General features: G+C 33.7%; 1 protein-coding gene across 1 annotated transcript in view; it reads right to left on the bottom strand.

Annotated features, from left to right (window-relative positions):
* Window positions 1-21,024, bottom strand: part of LOC118182892 (sodium/potassium-transporting ATPase subunit alpha-like) — a 109,125-nt gene that overhangs the window by 82,089 nt on the left and 6,012 nt on the right. The window contains exons 2-3 of the mRNA XM_085817577.1: window positions 13,993-14,076; window positions 7,082-7,141 (exon numbers count right to left, since the gene is read on the bottom strand). Of these exons, the coding sequence (XP_085673703.1) occupies window positions 7,082-7,141; window positions 13,993-14,076 (144 nt within the window). The remainder of the gene's footprint in view (window positions 1-7,081; window positions 7,142-13,992; window positions 14,077-21,024) is intronic.

Raw genomic sequence — 21,024 nt, 5'->3', positions numbered from 1 at the left:
CGTTTTCATTTTATTCCATTCTAACCTACCAATACCACCTCAAAACCCAGTATTGCCCTTATTCAACAGAATGCCGCAGCCTCCAAACGCTAATAAGAACAAAAAAGATCAATAGTAACGATTGACAATAGTCTCGACTATTACGATCTAGCAACGCAATAGATATTAATGGAATTTGGGCACGGGTTTCCATTGGTAAGAGGCGCCATCTGTTGCAAATATATTAAACTACATTAAAATACACTCTTAATTTTTGAAATTTGGCGTTTTCTTTAATTTCAATTTTTTCCATGATGTTTAATAACAACCGACGTAATTTTTTATGTTGTTCCTTTTTTATACTGTAGATATTCACTGTACTTATGCAACAAAATGATACCTTTCTTAAATATATATTCTTTATTTAACATAAACTAATTGACATTTTAAATACAAATACAAATTATGTATTAAAATATTTAATGAATAAAAAGCAAATAATAAAAAATTCACACGCATACCATTTTTATTATCATGAACACAAACGTTGTAATCAAATTTTATTAATGCATTTTTAATATTTGCTGAATTAAAAAAAAAGAGGATTATGCTAAAAAGTGAGAAATTTTTCCAGACACCAAGTACCGTGCTTCGAAAATGGATTTTATTCATTCGTTAAAATTAAATCGCACCTATTAAAAAATTATATATCTATATATCTGCATGTCTGAAAATACCATAAACACTCATATATGTGTGTGTAATGAAATTTTGGGTATCTGATGTTGAGGAGGAATATGGAAAAAATAAAATGATAATGGATAATTTTATACAGCCGAAAGGCACAATCCTGGCATTTACCCAGAATCACCTTTATTTAATCTTATTTCATAGAATTATATAACGATATTATCCAAACACTGCAGCCGTGCTTGTTGCTCAACAGTTTTAAATATACGTTTCACATTTTCAAGGCATCACAAATAGGGCCGGCGCTAGCCATTTTACTGCCTGATGCAATCTCTATGTTTGGTGCTTCTCCCAATTTAAAAAATTTTGCTGCTCCTAAATTCGGCTACCCACTGTTTACCCTAAATTCTAGAAATTTCGCCATCCGTAAATTTGTTTGCTTGGTCCTCCTCTAAATTCTAAAATTCATACCGCCCCTAACTGTGCCTAATACTGGTAAAAAATATTAGTCACAGACCAAACCATTTATGACGCTTATTTTAACATGAACACATAACGTAACCAACCACGTGGGATGGCGTTTTCCCTAAATCAATTTTGATTTATTATCGCAAGCAAATTTACAGTTCCAGTTTCCTCTATAAACCGAGCTTAGCATGCATTTCTGGCAGGCCTTTTGCCGGATGTCTTGTCTTGGTGCTATGCCTCCCGATGCCTCATCACCGAGTGGACAGGCTCTGGCGCCGGCCCTGATCAAAAGTGACACTAAAGAATGGCATCGATTATGTGTCAGTTGGACAAAGAAAGGAGTGAGAGAAGATTATGTTGCTGCTACTGCCGCGATAATCTAATTCCCTTTACAAAATACGCAATGAAGAACAGACGTCTTAGGACCAAGATGAGACGCTCTTCTACCTATCCAGAGACTCGCACTGTATATTTGTTAAGTTTAACATCACTGTTTCTGTATAATTTTATAAAAATGTATTAATTTCACTTTCACAATATAATATTTTAAAAATTCACTTTCTTTCGAAAATGCAGTTCGGTTTAAATTGTTCCCTTGTTTGCAACAAAGGATCATTGATCAACAAAGGATTTTCGGCACTACACAAACTCCATAATGCAATGCTGATGAGCGGAACTTCCAATGACTTTACACCTTCCCTCCTTAGAAAGGCCTCTTGAATGAACATTTTGACTTTTGGATGCCTCAGTTGCCCAAGGTTTCAAGGACAATCTCTTCTCTGTTTTATTTGTCTAGCTACTATGCACCCAACCCGTATATTGGTCAATGGCGCTAACTGCAGCACCGATAGGCCCGGGCGAGACATGAATGCTTGTACGCGTATAGTGTCTATGCTGTATGAGGGCAATCAAAAGACATGGGGAGTAGAACGTCCTTTCCAGAGGTTGGTGGTAGAGGAAGAGGGATGGGCTTCGGACTCTCAGACCGTCCCCGGGGTGTTCTTCCTCAAAACAGGGGCGAAATCATGACAGTTATCTAAGTTCAGCAATACCTCAATTACCTATGGTACTTCAGAGGAGTAGCTAGGTTCAGCAATACCTCAATTACTTATGGTACTTCAGAGGTGATGGCCTAGCTTCTACCTGTACCTGCTGTTTATTAGATTAAGTATTATGGTTTACCCCCTTGCCCCATAAAGTGACATGGTAATTTTTCCTTATTATTATTGTTGTGTGAAAGTTTCGGTTTAAATTGCTATTGAATAAAATAACTACCATTTCATTTTAGCCATTATGTAAATTCAAGTATCATTTACGTTATATAGAAATCATACAACAAGTATCAAGTTTGGAATAACGTTATAAATTAATTAATAAAATTATTAATAAAGTAGCCGCCCAGACGGTATAATGGTTAGGGAATTCTAACTACGATACCGAAGGGCTCGGGTTCGAATCTCGGAGAAGGCAGGGATGTAAAAATTGTGTGTCCCTTCATAGGAGGCAAAGGTGGCTCACCTATTAGGTGCCTCCATAATAAAGAAACCACCACTTCTGGTCTTGGGAGTGACCAATACCGACAGGCAAGTGCCCGCCATTGGAAAAAAAAGTTATTAATAAAGTTAATTATAATCACGTTACTAATTTTAGGAGAGAAAAAGGAAAATTGCCAAGTTAAAAAGACAATAGAGGCTGTTACAGTCAGAGCCGCACATACATATTTTTTCATCAGAGGCAAAGACGAAAATGGTGAGCCCTGCGATTCATTAATCAGCAATTATTAATAATAACTGAGTAATCGCATCGTAACATAATATATACATACACTAAAAATTAACTGTAATTTTACATTTTTAGATGCATATTTCATTCATTATTTTATTTCAAATCACAATGCCAACACTTTATAACAGTATTTATTCATAACTTTGTAGGTTCAGAGAAATGACATTTATAATGGTTTGGTTTATTTGATTACGGCAACGCACTCGAGGGCTATATCTCTAAGGGGAGGGAGGCTTTCATGGAGGACTTTCTAAAGAAAACTGGTTCGTATACACGTTACACATGGGGAAAACCACGAAAACCCCATGCAACCAGCCCGTTCGCGAGAGGCATTTATAACGATGTACAGTTTTGAAATGAGAAACTTTAAAGAATTCCTGTCTCATAAATCACAAATAATATCGAAATAGAATAAATAGTAACGCAATTTATATAAAAGTAACGCACTGATTTTTCAAGTATTTGTAATAATTTTTTTTAATGAAGTAAAATCATCAACAATGTGTTTAAAATTCTACTTGATCACTCAATTCTATAGTTTCCATAGCAGATCACTCAATTCTACAGTCCATTCTTTAGAAAGGCCATGTATGAAATAGGATAATTATTCTGCAACGAATAACCATGTTTTCATAGATTTGAAATGTTTGAACGTTTTTCGTGATCATTTGAAGCTCTTATTATACAATATTTTACTATTTTAAGTTTCCTGAAGCTTCTTTTCACCTCTAGCAACAGTAACTGTAACAAAAAACATTCTTAATATTTCTTCCAAACTCGGGTATGATTAAACTAAGTTAACGAAAAAATATTCTTAATACTGCTTCCAAACTCGAATATGATTAACATAAGTTACTTTCCCAAATTATTTTTAAATTATCGAAGCTTGTAGTTTCTTTAATGTACAGAATTAAAGAACCAGCGAGGTCTTAAAACTAGATATATAAATACTAAATCCAACATCATTAATTTTTCATCAGTTAGAAACTGAAAATCGGAAAGTATATAACTGAACTTTTCATATCTCCACATTTCATTTGCGAGAGTAGAACATTTATCATTTCTTTTATCTCTGTAACGAAAAAATATTTTCCTCAAAATTTTGCTTTGTTATCAGTCGATACTTAACAGCTGATTTATTAATTTTTCCTTTTTCATTTCACTTCAAATTATGTTATTATTTTTATCTCTAAAGTTAAGCTTTTATGCTTCTCGAGAACATATTCACAATTTTATTTTTCTTTCTATTACTGGGAAGTAAAACATTTTAGCGGGCGACTTTGTAGATAGTTATACTATATGATTCTGGATGCAAGCCTTTACTTACTTTTTATTTTTCATGGCGCATTCAATTTCATGCAGGCAATATGCATAAAATTTTAAGATTGATTTGCTTCAAAACGCTATTGTTTTCACCCCAATGCAGTGATTTATTATTTGATAGCGTACCTTTTAAAAATCGGTGTATAGTTTAGTTACTCGTAGATACAATTCTTTAACAGCATTTGACCACCTTGAAAACGATAACACTATAATATGGGATAAAAATAACTATATAAAAATAAATTTAATTGAACGGTGGCCAAGAGGCAATGCTGGTACTTATAGATATTTGTAGAAAATTGTTGAGCTTGTGGTGCCTTATAACGGAAAATAGTTTTTGCTTTAACAAGAGATAAAGTTTAGTTATACAAAATTTGCTACCACTATTATTTTATTAACGCCTCAAAATCCATAACAGATATTCATAACTGATTAACTTACTTAACTCCAATAACTTTCGCGATATATGAGCCCATAGCGGCCTAGTCGCATAATTTTGATAATTAAAAACTCTCATGGTTACGGTTACAGCGAGAAAAATTTTAGATTAATAATTGCAGTTTATCTAGCTGGTTTTTTTTTTTTTTTTTTTTTTTTTTTTTTTTTGAGGTGGATGAAATTATGTGAATTTTTTTTATCTTTAGGATTTTAATTAATAAGCTAAGATCTTTTGTAGAATCATTGCTGTTGAAAAAATATTTTTTATTATTTTGCTTTTATTAATAATACTTGTAGTATTAGCAATAATTTTTCTAAAGATGTTGGATTTCCGATTACTTAGTTCAGTTATTCTGAAATTAAAAAGGTCTTTTATCAAATAAAGTAACATTGTTGACTGTAAATTTATACATCAAGAAAATCTGCTTCGATGTCGTCCCCCCCCCCTTTTTTTTCAGTTTTATTGTAATTATTTATACCACTCATGTCATCTACATACCAGTAGACAAATCTGAAAAGGACTGGTTTTGGTTATTATTAATAAAATTATATTCTTTTCTTTAAAGAAGAGAAAAAGATTACCGATAGCAGTTGAATAGTTAGCACCCACTGGTATACCGTTAATTAGTAAAAAATTTTATTTTGATATTTAATAAAATTGTGAAAAAGCTTACATTTAAGGTAAGTGGGTATCCATATGAATACCATTAATTTGTAAATATATTTTTACTTTGATATTTAATAGAATTTGAAAGTGTACTTTTAAGATACGAATACTAATTACCGAAATTAATTAAGTCTTTAATGCTGAAAAAATAGATTGTATAGCTCAATTAAACTATTATGAATTTCATTAAATGGCAAGATAGTGTATAAATTCTCAAAGTCATGACAGTTAATACTGTAAATTTGTTGTTTGTTAATAGTTTAAATAACTTTCTGATTCTTATTGATAGTCCATTTGTTAAGTAATTCAATATTATTTGGTTTCGAGACCTTAATTCAAACATTTTTGAGAATTTTGGCGAAGTTAATATCGATCACATTTTTGGCAATTATTCACACATGAGCTACAAATCTGAATTTGATTGGATTCTTCTGAAATTTTGTTAGTGCAGAGATAATCTGCTTCGATGAGTGAGCTTTGATTTCATGAGTTCCTTAACTTGTTGGTAAGATCTACAATAATAATATATGCCAATCAACGCATCCGATGCTGATCAAAGTATCAATGCTGATCCGATGCTGATCAACGTATTTCTCAAAACTCGATTCATGGCAGAAGCAAGGTGGGTCAATAATTGGTAGACTGTCAAATTTATTTCTGTGAAATTAAGTGCACTTTTTTGTTTCCTATTTATATATGTTACGGTAAAACACCGAAATCTAGAGAATGTCGACTTTCACCGGTGAATGTTAACATTCACATATTCGCTTGGTGTATGACCGAAATATTTTCCAAATACTCTTATTTCTGACTTACACCGGTAAATGTCGACATTCACCATGTTCTAATGGTGAATGTTGAACATATAAGAATATTATATTTTCTCCGTAATTCAGTCACGAAAAAACGCACTTGAGACTTAAAATAAGAATTTAAGAACTTAAAACACACAGTGCATTCAAGATGAGAAAGGAAAATAATAGACGTTAAAAATTTTACTTAATTATACAGTACGTGCTAAATGAGAAAATAAAATAATAGTGATAAAAAACTTACTAAATTATGTGATTCAAATCTTATTTATTGCAACAACTTAAACTATTCTGACACTTTATGACCCCTCTTTTCGACCTACACCAGAGCATATCTGTGATTGTCGACATACACCGGTGAGGGTCCGAATGTACAAGTATGTAATGCAGTATTCGATCTTTCACCGACGTATTTGGTGAATGTTGACATTCTCCGGTGAAAGTCGACATTCTCGAATTTCGGTCTTTCACGGTAACATATATAACAATCGGATTTACAGTTAGTTGAATTTAACAAAGAAGTGGTATCAGGTGGACGAAATTTGAAGAACCGGAAACAAGAAATTGTTGATATGGCTTTGAAAGGTTTCCTCTTTCCTTGTTTCGTCTCCGCGGGCATTCTAAGCCCTGTTGATAAATATTTTACTCCAAAAGTAACCTAATTGCCTATATTCAAATCAATCAAATCATGCGGTTAATATACGAAATACAAATTTATGAAAATACCTTTACTTTTAACGTAAGTCATTTTATATACTTGTATTTTTACGTTACATAAGATATTTCAGTTGATAATGAAGAAAGACAGTCATTTATTGCAATTTCAACATTAAGCATACAACGTCCAAACAGCCCTCATAGAGTTAAATGTTTCACTACATACAAAAATAATGATTGCTTTGCAATAATAAACACTTACTCTTTCGATGTTTGAATACAATCGGGAGCACAGTTCTTGTATTGGAATCTTGTGTTCATCCTGTGAAAGATAAACAAAAACATTATTTTCTCACACCTCTTATCGTTCGAAAGCAAGTGCACGAAAAATGTTATCGTTGTCAACAAAATTAAAAAGAAAACCTAAATATTTCCAATCATAAATTTATCGGATGTTTCCATTTGAGCTATACACTTTCCTCAACTCGCCCGTTTAAGTTACCATTTGACTTCAGCGCATTAAAACTTCAAAATTATATAAACGTTCATTTAAAAAGTTTTAGAACTAAGCTCCTACAAAATCAAAAATTGAAGGTAACAGGATTCGTACTTCTTAGCCTTCGATATACAATCCTAAGTCAAAGTTTGGTTCGAATATATGCTCAAACATGCTGAAGGCTTTTCATTCGTAGAACTCATACGTTTTGTAATACTGCATAAATCTCTGCTTACCTTTTTCTAAATTTACTTCTTTCTGTTAAAATAATCATCCTTTAGATTAAACTTCGGTTTAAGGAATTGACAAGCGAGAGCAGGTCCGGACACCCGCACGGCTTACATAGACTAATCGGATATCGTCCGGATCCCGCAACTATCTGAAGCTACACTCCGAAAACAATACAAGGGCAAAGTACATGGCCATACAAGGGCAAAATATAGATTTTTCTGCATGCGGAATTAAACATTTTTCTGACTACATCGCATGTTGACACATTGCCCCACATACTCGCTACACTATACATTTTGTAACATGCATTGCGTTGATCATTGCAATGTACTTAAGGCACATTTACAACTCAGTGCTACACTTAATACACTATATATTCTTTGCAACATATTACTCTGATCATTATTCTTGACAATTCAACATAGATTCTGAACAATGTAATTGATTAAATAAGACATAACTTGATTATATAGTACATAACTCAGACTGTAATAAATAACTTGATACAACAGATAAATAAATTAAGAGCTCTTAATAAAGAGCAAAATTGCACATTACAAACAAATCACACATTTGCACACAGAAATACACGTTCTTTACTTTGTGCTGTACTTATAATATATAAAATACAAATTTAAGGACACAGTACAGCCCATAATACTTTGGATTAAATAACATTATCTTAAAAGTTAATTGTGGCATAAATTTTGCTGTATTCGATTTAAGGAAGAGAAAATCATCTGCATATTCCAAACCATTTGAATCGGGAGTTTGGTTAAAAACTATGACACTTTTCTTTGCTAAATGTGTGAAGGCGCATACAGCATGCGCTTATTCGATTGAACGTTTTAGATCTAACGGTAAATGCTCTTTAGATGTCCATCCATTATACCTTTAAAAAATATGGAGTGCACAAAGTGCCATCCCAGCAACAATTTCTTATAAATTATCCCTTTCCCATCAATACATTTTGTAATACTGTTGGATTTCCTCGTCACTCTGATCCATACGCTGAATGATAAGTCAACTAAATAATCTGCTTCCGTCAGCTCAATGATTTTTCAGGTCCACTCGTATGCACTCAGGCCTGTAAAATTTCTTACAATTGCAATTTGCTGTCTAAATTATACTTATATTTTAAAACTTATACCCTTCCATTCCATCAACTAACAGAAGCGAAACAAATCGGAGTTCACGACTACTCCGTAGACCACTCGGTATCGTGATATTTTTTGCTTGTTCCACCGAAAAGGCTTTAAACTTGTTTTAAGACTTATATCCTTCCATTCCACCAACAGACAGGAGCGAAACAGATCAAAGTTCATGACCACTTCGTAAACTACTCAGTATAGTGACGCTTTTTGCTTGTTCCACCGAAAAGGCTTCAAATTTGTTCACACCATATCAGACTTTTTTGTAAAATTCTACATGAATTTTTGAAGGAGGAAAAATATAAATATTCCTATCGGTGGCTGTCATGTAAAATTGTCAACTAAATCTCAACCAAAAGAAAATGTTTGGAAACGTTTTGCGTTTGGGAGTAGACTCGGGCAGGTTACAGAACACTTGATTTAACTAATAACGAATAAGAATGCATTTATTAATCAAGAAAATGTCTGGAATTTTCTTGCGCTATTTTATAGCAATAACTAAAATGGTGACAGTTGATTGAGATATTCAGAAAACCTGCAAATGAGATCAGATATTTTTGTTATATGAAATAGAATCATTCTGAAAATTTAACTTTTGTCTGCTAATCGCCCTGCTTCTGACAGTATTGTTATAAATAAGAATGGTGTCATTTACAAAGACATCATTTTCTTTTATGAATTATTATGAATTATCCTGGCTCCATAAATTTGATTCTGCTGCACAAATTATTGCTTGTTTCAAAAATTTGCTTTTGCATTGCCTTTTCCCTGATTTCAATGAATGATGTTGTAGTTAAGTGAGATCCTTCGTGATTTCTGAAGATTTAGGTTTACTGTGCAAATCTATATGATTCTGAATATCTCGTTCTTATATGTGAATCTAATCTTTCCGGAAATTTTCTTAGCGGGAATCAGTTTGATTACTGGGATTTGGTTTTGCTGTGTGGACGAATCAAACTAATTTTAAAGTTTTACAGCATAAATGTGCTAACATTCAAATTTTATGTTGTCGAAAATTTTTCAGACAGGTTAAATACCTTTTCTTATATTAAGATAATTCAGTAATCAAAGTTTCTTTCATATAAGAGTTCGATTTGTTAACTTTGTATTGTGCTATCATGTAAGATTTTTTTGGTGATTAGAAACTCAGGCAAAGTTATATTTTCATTGCTATAAGAAATAACAATAGTGTTTTAACGCGATAATGATCAATTCGTAATTTACCGATTATGTTGACAAATCCAAACAAATTGCAGTTCAAGATCACTCGCAGGAATACTTTCTATTTGCCTTTCAAAGAAAGATTCAGCAATGTTTATAGCAAGAGTGAATTTAGTGAAACATTTAAGAACACTTTACTGGACTTTTCGGTTGTAAGCTTTTTTGTGATTAAAAAAAGAGGTGGGGCATAGTAATGGCTTTTTGTCCTCTGAAATTTAAAAGTGTTACTGTTTTCAACTATGATTATTATAATTTTTTTTACTTAGTTCTCCATTAATTGCGGTTTTGCCTCTGGTTTCACTGCTTCTTTCTTCAGAGACTCAAATTTCTCATCGGTATCTAGTATTTTAAGGATAATAAAAACGTACTAGCTTCATAATTTTTCCTCAACCCTTACATTGACTTAATATATATGGGTCGTTTGGCTGATTTTGTTAAAAACATATTATATTAGGCCACCATTGCAGCCAGTTTACTCTTTATATCGTAAAAGCCTTCTTTATGTGAAAACAGAAACTTAAAACCTTCTTAGAGCTTTCATTTCCCACCAAGTTTTCAGTCAGCTTTGCTCACGACTATTCAGACTAAGTTCTAACACATCTTTTTTCTCTCCGGAAACATTGTTTACAGATCAAGACTACGATAATGTCAATAATGTTTCTCCCTTTTATACTACATAGCTGATGTCGCAAAGTCTACATCTAGAGCTTTCCTGTTTACTCTGGCACTGTCCGTTCATTTATTGTTTACTCTGCACATACCATTCTTTACTCTTTTTTATACTCTTTTGTTTATTGCGTATTTTCTTGCTGTTAGTTTCAAGCAAAGACGCTAATGCATTTATGAAGAACACTTTTCAATTCTAATAATTAGTCATTTATTAATTTCTCATTTACTGTATTGAGATAAAATTATATGTATTTATTCCTCAGTTAATGCACATTTAGATAAAATTACATGTATTTATTCTCTGAAATGCATTTTAATTCAATTTATAAAAATTCTTTTATCAGTTTTTTTCCTCCAAATTGTTTTATCATCCTGTCTAGGAATTATATATAAATAAAGTTATGCATGATTTATTCTACGTTTTTATTTTCATCTTTATATTTGAATCCTAATGAGTTTTTTAAATCTTTGTCATATATATATATATAATATGTTATAAGGTATTTCTCCCGCCTTCGTAATGTGGTGGTCTGCACGCTGAGCGCGTATTCCAGAGGTCCGTGGTTCGATTCCCAGCAAAGGCATTGCTAATTTTTCATTTCCTCTGCTTTCAAAAATAACCTAATGTCTGTACAGGGGCGTCCAAACTAAAAAAAAGTGTGGTAGATGATGATTCTCCACACCCAGGCTTTGCCGATTGGGTTCCCTAAAACCCCAGTCGCCCTTTAAAAGGGGGAGTATATAAGGTATTTCTCCCGCCTTCTTAGTATGCCTTCGTAGTATGGTGGTCTGCACGCTGGGCGTGTATTCCCGAGGTCCGCGGTTCGATTCCCGGCGGAGGTGTTGCTTATTTTTCATTTCCTCTGCTTCCAAACGATAACCTAATGTCTCTACAATGTAACTTAACAATATGCATATATGTAACTTAAAAACTGTCATAAAACTTGTAAAAATTCAATTCGCAACTTTATTCAGTACTTTATTTCTCATAAATCTTTCTTTACTTTAAACAAAAATGATAAAACAATCCCAGTTGACTTGTTAAATTTACTACAACTTGGATGTACTATAGCTTTCTATTTAATACGATGAATGTTTACTTATTGCAAAAGATTTCGTCTTTCGTATATTACTTTCACTGCAGCCTGCGAACATTCTAGAACTTCTTAGAGCTTCCTACAATGAGAAGTCTTTTGCAATACAAGACCATATTTTAAGTCTACAAAATAATTTGTGTACAGTTTTATTTTAAAATATTCTTATGCTTACAAAAAATGTCAAAAGCATAAAATAATTCTATTTTATCATACAAATTCTGTAGTGTACAGAGAATACTGATATAAAAGAAAAGATTAGGACCTGGCGGTATTGACATGCTACTAGTTTTAGTCAGGTTTCTGTCAGAAAACCTGAAAGCATAACTATATTTCCTGTAAAATAACTGTAGCTTAGTCCTTAAATAATTTTAAAAAATAATCATTTAAAAAAAGGGGAAAACACGTGGTTTTCATTTGGGAAAAGTCTGATAAAATGCCCTAGGTTTCTCATCCCAACTCTAGATGTTTATGCCGCATCTGTCCTCCGTTTATCTAACTCATGGCAATCTAAACAATAGGTACGCCACCTGGCGTCAAGAAGAGTTGACATTGCACCTTGAAAATTTATTTCCCTCCCGTTATCATCTTTGTCCTTGTCATAGTTGATCGTTGAAACAATATACGGCTTAAAACTAATAAGAATATTTCAACGGGTTATTCAGTTGCACAGAATACATTTGAAGGAATGCGAAGCATCTAAAATTAAAATGAAAGCTTATAGTTAAGCTTTGTATCATAGTTTTAAAGGAAAAGATAAGTGGAAGAGTAAAAATATAACTTGTAATGTAAGTTGTAGGTAAAAATATAAGTTGAAGAAATAAAATTTTGATCTTTTTCTAATGACTACACAAACTGAATGTTTATTTATTATCTCCAACTATGAATAATTATTAATAAATAACAGATAAATAATAGAGGAAGGTACAAAAAGTAATTGCTTGTCGATGCATGTGTAATATAATGTGTGTGCATGATGCATGTGTGTGCACTTAAATAGCTTTGCTAATCAAAAAAAGATTTTGCGCTGGAAGTAATTTCATTTTTCTCCTAATGTGTTTACCATTTACCAACCACATTCAGTTACAATTATAATTTTTTTATTGTTTTAATATTTCCTGTAATATTCTAGTGTTTTGATATATTTTTAATTGTACCATCTACATAGAGTAAATATAAGCACTACATAGAGTAAATATAAGCAATAATGAAGAAAAGCTATCTTCCAGTGGGAACATACGAAAAAATTGTGAATCTTCACAATTTTTTTCGTATGTTCCCACTGGAAGATAGCCTTACATGCCGTTCAGTCAATTAGCTCTGTTGAACGCTTATTAATAATTGAAATTTTGAAATGGCAAGAATTCTTCAGAACTCTCTCTTTAAAGGGGAAACAAATCGTTCTCCAGTGAATGCCTGGCCATTGTGGCATTTGGGGCAATGAACAAGCGGACTTCTTTGCAAAAACAGGTTCCAGCTTACTACAACATCCTAATACAGCCACTTATTATTGGAAGATTAAAATTCTTTTAAAATAATTATTTACATGTAATACCTTACGAGATCTTCGGACTCGTACGGTCTTAAAAAGTTGGGGGAGGTTAAGTTCTCTTATTCCCGATAGTCCAAGACGAATGCAGTGACTGTTTTCCGTTTGTCTACAACACATGATTGCCTTGTTACTCACCTGTACCACGCAAGCATTTTAACCTATCAAATTTACCCACTTTGTGATTCTGGAGAAGAAAGGGACGGGGACCATCTATTTCGATGTGGGGCTATTCGTGGTCTTACAGAAGAGTCGACGTACTGGAACATAAGAACGCATAATTAGGCAAAGACTTCGGTCTTCTTGTTATTAGTTCCATTTGTTTGTAACCTTTGTTCATAAGATTTTAGTTATTTGTAGCTTTTTACCTAGCCATTAGGAAAAACAAATTTAGTAACACTTCTAAGTTTAATTTAGTAGAATAATAAGTATTCTTAAATACTCGTAAATCTAATTTAGTAGATTGTCGTTCAAATAATTAACTGTTAACTGTAATGAATTAAACTGATTATTTTATTTTATTCTTGTTCCTTTCACTGTTAAGAAATCTGGAAGAGATCAGAACCGCCCTAAACACATGGTTCTTTGCTATAAAAGAATTTTTGGGGGGGAGAGAGGTGCTGAAACAAATTTTGCAAAATACCAATTCAAAATCGCGAAATAAATTATGAAAGAAGAAAAAGTACCTATTTTAATTTTTTTCCCAAACGTTCTCAGATGGGATATTTGTAAATATAATTGCTTAAATTATAAAGTACTCACCATTGAGACCTCTTGCTTTAACTCCTCTAAGTCCATTTTGCCTTTTTTCTTCGACATTTTCTCATCCTTTTCTTTAGTTGCCGTCTGCAAAATACATTTGAAGAATTATGGTCGAGTAATGACAACACCATTTATGAGTTTTATTATGTACTGGTATGCAAAACTTAATAATAATCAGGTTTTTAACTTAATGTCACATTAAGAAGTAATACCGAAGTAATTAAGGAACAGCGCATTAAAAGTAATAGATGCAAAAATGTACAAATCTATTTTATTTAGAAATGGTTGTTTTGCCTTCCTAAAAAAGGATTGCTGTCAGAGATTAAATACGGATAACTAATGATCTTCAGTAAGACATATTATGCCACGAACGACAAGGTACGTTTTGCACACAGATTTTAAATGGGGAAGTTGATGAGCCACTTGTAGAATTTTCCGTTCCTCTATCGCAGCTTTTCCTAACTTTTTTGATAAGTGGAACCCTTTTTAATGTCTACTTTTATCGTGGAACCCTGGTTTGCTTCAATATTTATAATTTAATGCCACATTCCGTTAACGGATTGTTTGTAATACAAACGACAATTACTGCAAATAATATTTATTTTCTTTTAAAAGCAATTACTTCAATATTAATCTAAAAGTTGAATCTTGAAATAACGTATTCGAACAAGACTTTTAAATTTTAATGAGATGGGTGTATTATTGCAGATATACTTAACATTATCGCAGATATGCTTAACACTATGTATTATCGCAGATATACTTAATATTAGGTTTTATTGATAAAAGTTGAAGTCTCATGACATGTTTGGCTTCAAGTCTGATCAGGTATTTATTTTTATCGATACATACACCTGAGATTCCCATTCTGTGTAGTTGCAAATAGTAAAAATGCTAGCACGATCTTTTTGACAAGTTAGGATATTCATCTTTTAAACTTTCTCTAACGGCATTTGTATAAACTTTTCTTTGGCAGCGATGAATCAGAAGTCATGTAAATAAAAGTTTTATATTCTTCTGATTGCATGGTCTAAGGTCGTGGATTGGCAATATGGGTTTTTAATCCACAACTCATTTTGATATTTAATATCCTGTTCATTTGAAAAATGCTGATTAAATTTTCTCTCAGACTTTTCAGTTGCAGAATAATTTCTTCAATAAATGTCTCCCAAAGCAATGAAAGTCGTCTGGAGAACAAGCGAATTGTCATAAAATATTTTTCATGAAAGCAAGAAATTTTTCGTGAGTTGCAAATACATTTGTTTGTTTGAAAAAAAATGTCGCTTATATATATAATTTTAAGCAGCCAATTTCTATCAAATAATCGATTTTTCAATTCGAAATTGCGTTCTAAGAAACGCTTGCACCCCGTCCTTTAACTAAAAATTATGGGTTAGTATCTTTCCTTGAGATAACCGTCTGACTTCAGTATATAAAGGAAGAGATGTGCGTACTGTTCCCATGCCCTCCCATAGTAATTTTAATAAAAGGTTATTTATTAACTGTGGTTTTATGAAGTTAATGACTTTGACGACTTCATCAAGTATAGCTGGGGTTAATTTTTTTTGCAGTAAGCTTAGCTAGCTTAGTTAAGCTATAGGCAGTTTGCTTGCCTATGTGTCATGCAGTGTTTACTAGAAAAAGTTTTGGAGATATTTTTAATAAGCTGTTTAGCTCCATCAGTTATGCCACTCGTGGCCGTTGCTTCATTGGTACAGACATCAATGCAGTTGTTCCATGGCTTAAGTGCGTAATCATTGAAAATAAATTTTTGTCGGTTATCTGGCTGGATTTGTATATAATTTATATTATGGTCCGCGAGATATTGTGTTTTTTACTTCCAGTCTTATGGAAGAATATGCTTGATATGGTGTTATAATAACGAATAAAATTTATCAATAAGCAAAAAATTTTAATTAAAAAAAGTTCAATAACTTAGTATTTTATAAGATACATATTGATAACTGACTATTATCCCTCGCTACTTCGAGCATCCTTTTGTATTTAATTATAAGGATTTCCCTGTATTTAAAATTAGAGGATTCCCCCTTTCCGGTAAAGTGAGTTTGCTGCAGAATGCTAAAAATTGTCCCATCAAAGCACTGTCCCAAATTGCGACGTCCGACTGTTGCATTTGCATCGACTATCCAGATTAGTCACTGGCTGAGAGGATTATTCTTATTTTAGTTCTTTAATTTAGTAGAGAGGCTAATTTTTATTGCTTTCGAAGTTACTTTCTCATATACTATGAGACAAAGCACGTAAGTTTCGGGGAATCCTTGAATGATCGCCGTATAGCCTTAGGATTCCGTGGAACACAAGTTTAAGAAAACGTTGCTCTATCGAAACTACTTTCAGCTACAAAACAGTTGCCAGTGGTCGTGAGCGTGTCGCAAATGCATGCTCAAGAATGTTCTTGACATTGCTTGATGGGATTCAAATAGGAGAAATGAAAACGCTAGTCTATTCCAGCACTGCCCTCACTTTTGGATATCCGCAGCATGAAGGGTGTAGCATTTGGGAGCATTCAGTAGCGGTATAGATATATCTGTCACAAATGTCATGGTCATATCATACATCACAATTACCAAGTCGTAAAAAGCATTAGCTTTTTCACACCCGTGGACCAGGATTTGACTTCCTGGTCCACGGGACTTTGACCCGTCCACTTTGACCCGTGGACAGGCCACATCAGAGAAAGTAAAGTTACGCATACGAGAATTTACAGCTGAAAACACAAAATCGTTGACCCGATATCAATTCGTTCTTGTTTCGCTGTGCCTGGTTGGTTCTTATATCACGCTGGCGTAAAGTTGAACACTTAAATAATTTAGACTAAATCCGTATACCACTTTCCGTGAAGTAAAGAAGATCTGGTTACTCAGCAGCGAATGCAAGTTATGATGGAAAACCTTCGTCTACTCTCCTTACCGTACATAAAGTCGGGGCCATATCAGCTTGGAAGGAACTCACACTGGAGTAGGATTAAACCACTACAATAGCTCTCAGTGGTTACTGTACTGATTTCCATTGTATGCAGCTCTGTATATTCATCCAGTATAGTGTCTTCCTAGACGAGAGCACTATAAAAGAATCGAGTTGTTTCAGTAATACTTGCAGTGTAATACGGTGGTGGACAATTGATATGAACGGTTTACAAACAGCTATATAGTGCGTTAAAAAGTAAGTTTGTTTGAATGCCAAGTGAACTAAAGCAATGCTACCAGAATACCAATAACAGGGCATAACAATAAAGATAATTTATTGTGCTCCAAAATCTAGAAGACTTTAAAAAGTGTACAAAGGACAAAATGGTCATACTGTGCTGAATACGTAAAAGTGAAAAAATTGCAATTATCGTCCGCAGACATTCAGGCGTAAGACGTCAATTCGGGAGATGGTCATCATGAAGGGCGATGTAAGATTCTACACGACGTGTCATATTTTGCAAACATTATCGAACAGCTGTTGGGGTAAATTAGTCCTTTTCCTCTGTCAGTGTACGGATGAAGATGTCCTTGTTTATTGGAGAGCATTGTCGACCAACACGACTCCTCTCCAAAGTATCCCAAACATTTTCAATGGGATTCAGATCTGGAAAACGGGCTGGCCATACGAGACGATGAATATACTCGCTCACTAGATACTCCTGGACTCCTGTTCGATGGCACAATATGTTGTTGTTCATGAAAGAAAACTATCAACGGAAGCACTACGGAATATGCGAACATGAGGCAGCAGATTATTAATTGGATCGTTGACCATTCATAGTCTCAGTTGCTAACACATGCAGAAACGTATGGCCATTGATCATAGTTCCGGCCCATACCATGGTATTGCACCTCGGATACCGGTCCTTTTCTGGATATTTTCTGGACGATAAGCAATACCACTCTCACACCAGATTAGTTGGCGTGTAAAATCCGCTAACAGGCATAACGTACTCTCATCTACGAACAGTACAGTTTCAATTGCGATGCTCGCGATACCTTGCAAACTAGCGGTTCGTTGCTGTCTAGACAATGGAATGCACACAACAGGACGGTGGGCGCATAGACTCTCTTGATGCAAAGGTCTGGCTATAGTTCTTCGGAAGATTCAGTTGCCAGTAGCAGCAAGTAACTGATTTGCTTCCTCAAGAGCTGTGCTGCACCGGTTTTTTATGTCGATAAGACTATGTACCTATCTGGCTTCAGGCGTCACACTGCGAACACGATCTTTCCAGTGACGTTTGCTACACATTCACTTTCTATGAAACTATTTCCAAAGCTTTGAAACAATAATGTGGCTGACATTGAACTCCCTAGCAATTTCTGTTACTTTTCGCCCTTCTTCAATGTTGCCAATCATACGGCCATGCGTAAAATCATTTAAATGATGTCGAGAAGACATACTAAAAACTGTAAGTTCATCAATTGATTCTTTCTCGTTTAATTTTGCTTTCGAGCAACAAAAGTCAATACGCTTCAAATCCTTTATCTCTCCTATCAGCGCTTCACGTGACGAACAATTTCGGCAATCCAAAATTTGTATACGCACAGCATGTCTTACTGTATTCCGCATTTATGTTTATTTCCACATTTTTCTGCTTTCCATTTTGTGGTTGCTCTCGCTGCTAATGTCATATCAATCCTTAGCAAATGTCCACCAGTGTATCACGTGCTAACCTCTGACTCAGATAATCTGTCTTATTACACTATTCAGGTTAAATCTACTATCATTAAAGAAAAGTACTTCCCTTCATTGAACTCTTGTATAGTTCTTGTGTTCTTTGTAACATTGTAGTGGTAATGCGAATAGGCAAGCGTTTAAAGAACACAACGTAAAATTTGCTAGAGAGCTGTCCACTTTTACGGAATCGTCTGGCCGTAGTATGCAACGAATATTTGAAGTCTGCTTCTTCTCTAGAATGCAATATACTGAATGCCGGTAACAATCTGCTCACCGCTGAGAAAATAGCACAGAATTCTTGTACTTCTGTTTTTAGAGTTTATTCGCTTTGACATAACCTGTATTGACCGGATTTTCAAATCTGGGAAAGACAGTTTTCTTCTGCTGAAATTAAAGTTATGTAAACCGCCATAAAATTTCTCGTTTAATTTTGAGCATATAGCATTTAAAAACACTGTTGTTTGTTGCCTTTCCCATTCCGTATATAAATCTAGAGCACTACAAACACTAATAGTTATCTTTATCATTATGCAGGTCCACCAGCAGCCGAGCGGTAAAATCGCTTATCACTAATAGTCTGATTCTGGCACAAACGCCGGCAACAGGTGGGCTGTATAAGAGCTTTCGTTGCTTTCCCGTGTGCAAAGTGGGAAAGAGCCAAATCCAATTCCAAAGACTTACACAAAGGTAACCTTTCGTCTTAGGTAGATAACCCTCGTTTGTTTAGCCGTAAATGAAATAATCTACTTCAGTCCTGTCATTAGCAGTGCATTAAAGAAAAAACCAACAAATATTCACTGAGAATAATGAAGTACACAATTATGTACACGTAAAAAATTACAGTATTATTAAAAGTGATGAAATGAGGAAATTTATATCGATATTTCGCATCAAAATTAAAAACTGCACTACTTAATTTTCCATTTTTTAGAACGTACGTTTACTGTTTGATTTACGTACGTTTCACTGTTTGACGTATGTTCTGTGATTTAATCGTTGTTTGATATTTAAAATTTTGTTCAGACTGGTTCTGAAAATAGTAAAATCTGTTCCGAATATTTGGCGCTTAGTGGTGGACCATAATGCCACAGTGCTCCGCGTGTTACTCACCACAATGCAATGTTTAGAATTCTCCCTGCAACTGCTATGCCTAATTTCCAAAGTGACGAATATAATTCGGTAAGGAATTTTCCTCACTTAAATTTTTTTCTTCTCTCCAAGGATCAGGTGGATATAAGAACACACTGAATCCTGATAGTTCGTTTTAGATTCCTTTTTCTGAGTTTGAACTGCTTGATAGCAACTATTAGCCAGTTTTTCATAGAAGGTTTTTCACGAAATTATCCCTTATAAGACGGATAGTAATGCTATCTAACCTTGCTTTTCTCATTTCAGGATTGTTTTCAAAGTCTGCATCGTTAAACTGAAACTTCTCATATTTCTCCCATGGTACAGGATATACCAATATGACGTCATTTCCCGAATTTCTCTAACTCATTAAAGAGTTTAAACATCAGTCGCATTTTCTGTTTGAATGTAGAGTGTTATAATATTGGTAAACTAAATTAATTAAATTTTACTAATTATATGTGAATACGTAGCGTTGTACCACCCTTACCTGCCGTGATTATAAAAGTAGTAGCAGACAAAAAAATGAGAATTAAAAAAAAAAATTCAGATGGTTTAATATAAAACTTCAGGAACTACTACAGAACATTCATAATCCATTGATAAACATTAATGAAAATGTATGCCCAATCACATATTGCATGCAAGTACAAGGCTCGGTCGCGGCACTGTAGACAAGGAGCGGCTAAGCTTAACGTCAGTAGGAGCCATACATTAGAACACAGAAAATTTGAAAGCGGCAACTAAATATTTATATCATTTTAATAACCATAAATAAGTTTTTAATAGGAGGAATATTTGAAACAATTAACATATAAGGTATTTCTCCCGCCTTCTTAGTATGCCTTCGTGGTGTAGTGGTCAGCACGCTTGACGCGTAATCGAGAAGTCCATGGTTCGAGTCCCGGCGAGGGCTTGCTCATTTTTCATCTCTCCTGCTCCGAAATTACCTAATGTCTCTACAAACAAGTATATCGTATATCGTTATATTAATTAATATAATGTTTTATAAATAAATAAGTTTTGTTACTTTCTCCCTGTATTCAGAAAAACATGTTCCTGAAATTTTATTTTGAATTTTCGCGTGATGTAATGAATACTCTTTGTTGATAGACTAACTATTTTTAACTGGTGCCTAAATTTTTTATTTTAATTATAATTGTCAATAAATAGGAAAAATATTATTATAAAAATGAATTCATATTTAATAGGAACATAATGTCAACCAATAGG

This window comes from Stegodyphus dumicola, chromosome 5, assembly GCF_044657685.1.
Source record: "Stegodyphus dumicola isolate Sdum_Otavi_A_Nest chromosome 5, ASM4465768v1".
NCBI classification, from domain to species: Eukaryota; Metazoa; Arthropoda; class Arachnida; order Araneae; family Eresidae; genus Stegodyphus; species Stegodyphus dumicola.
This window is presented reverse-complemented; position numbering and strand designations above follow the sequence as displayed.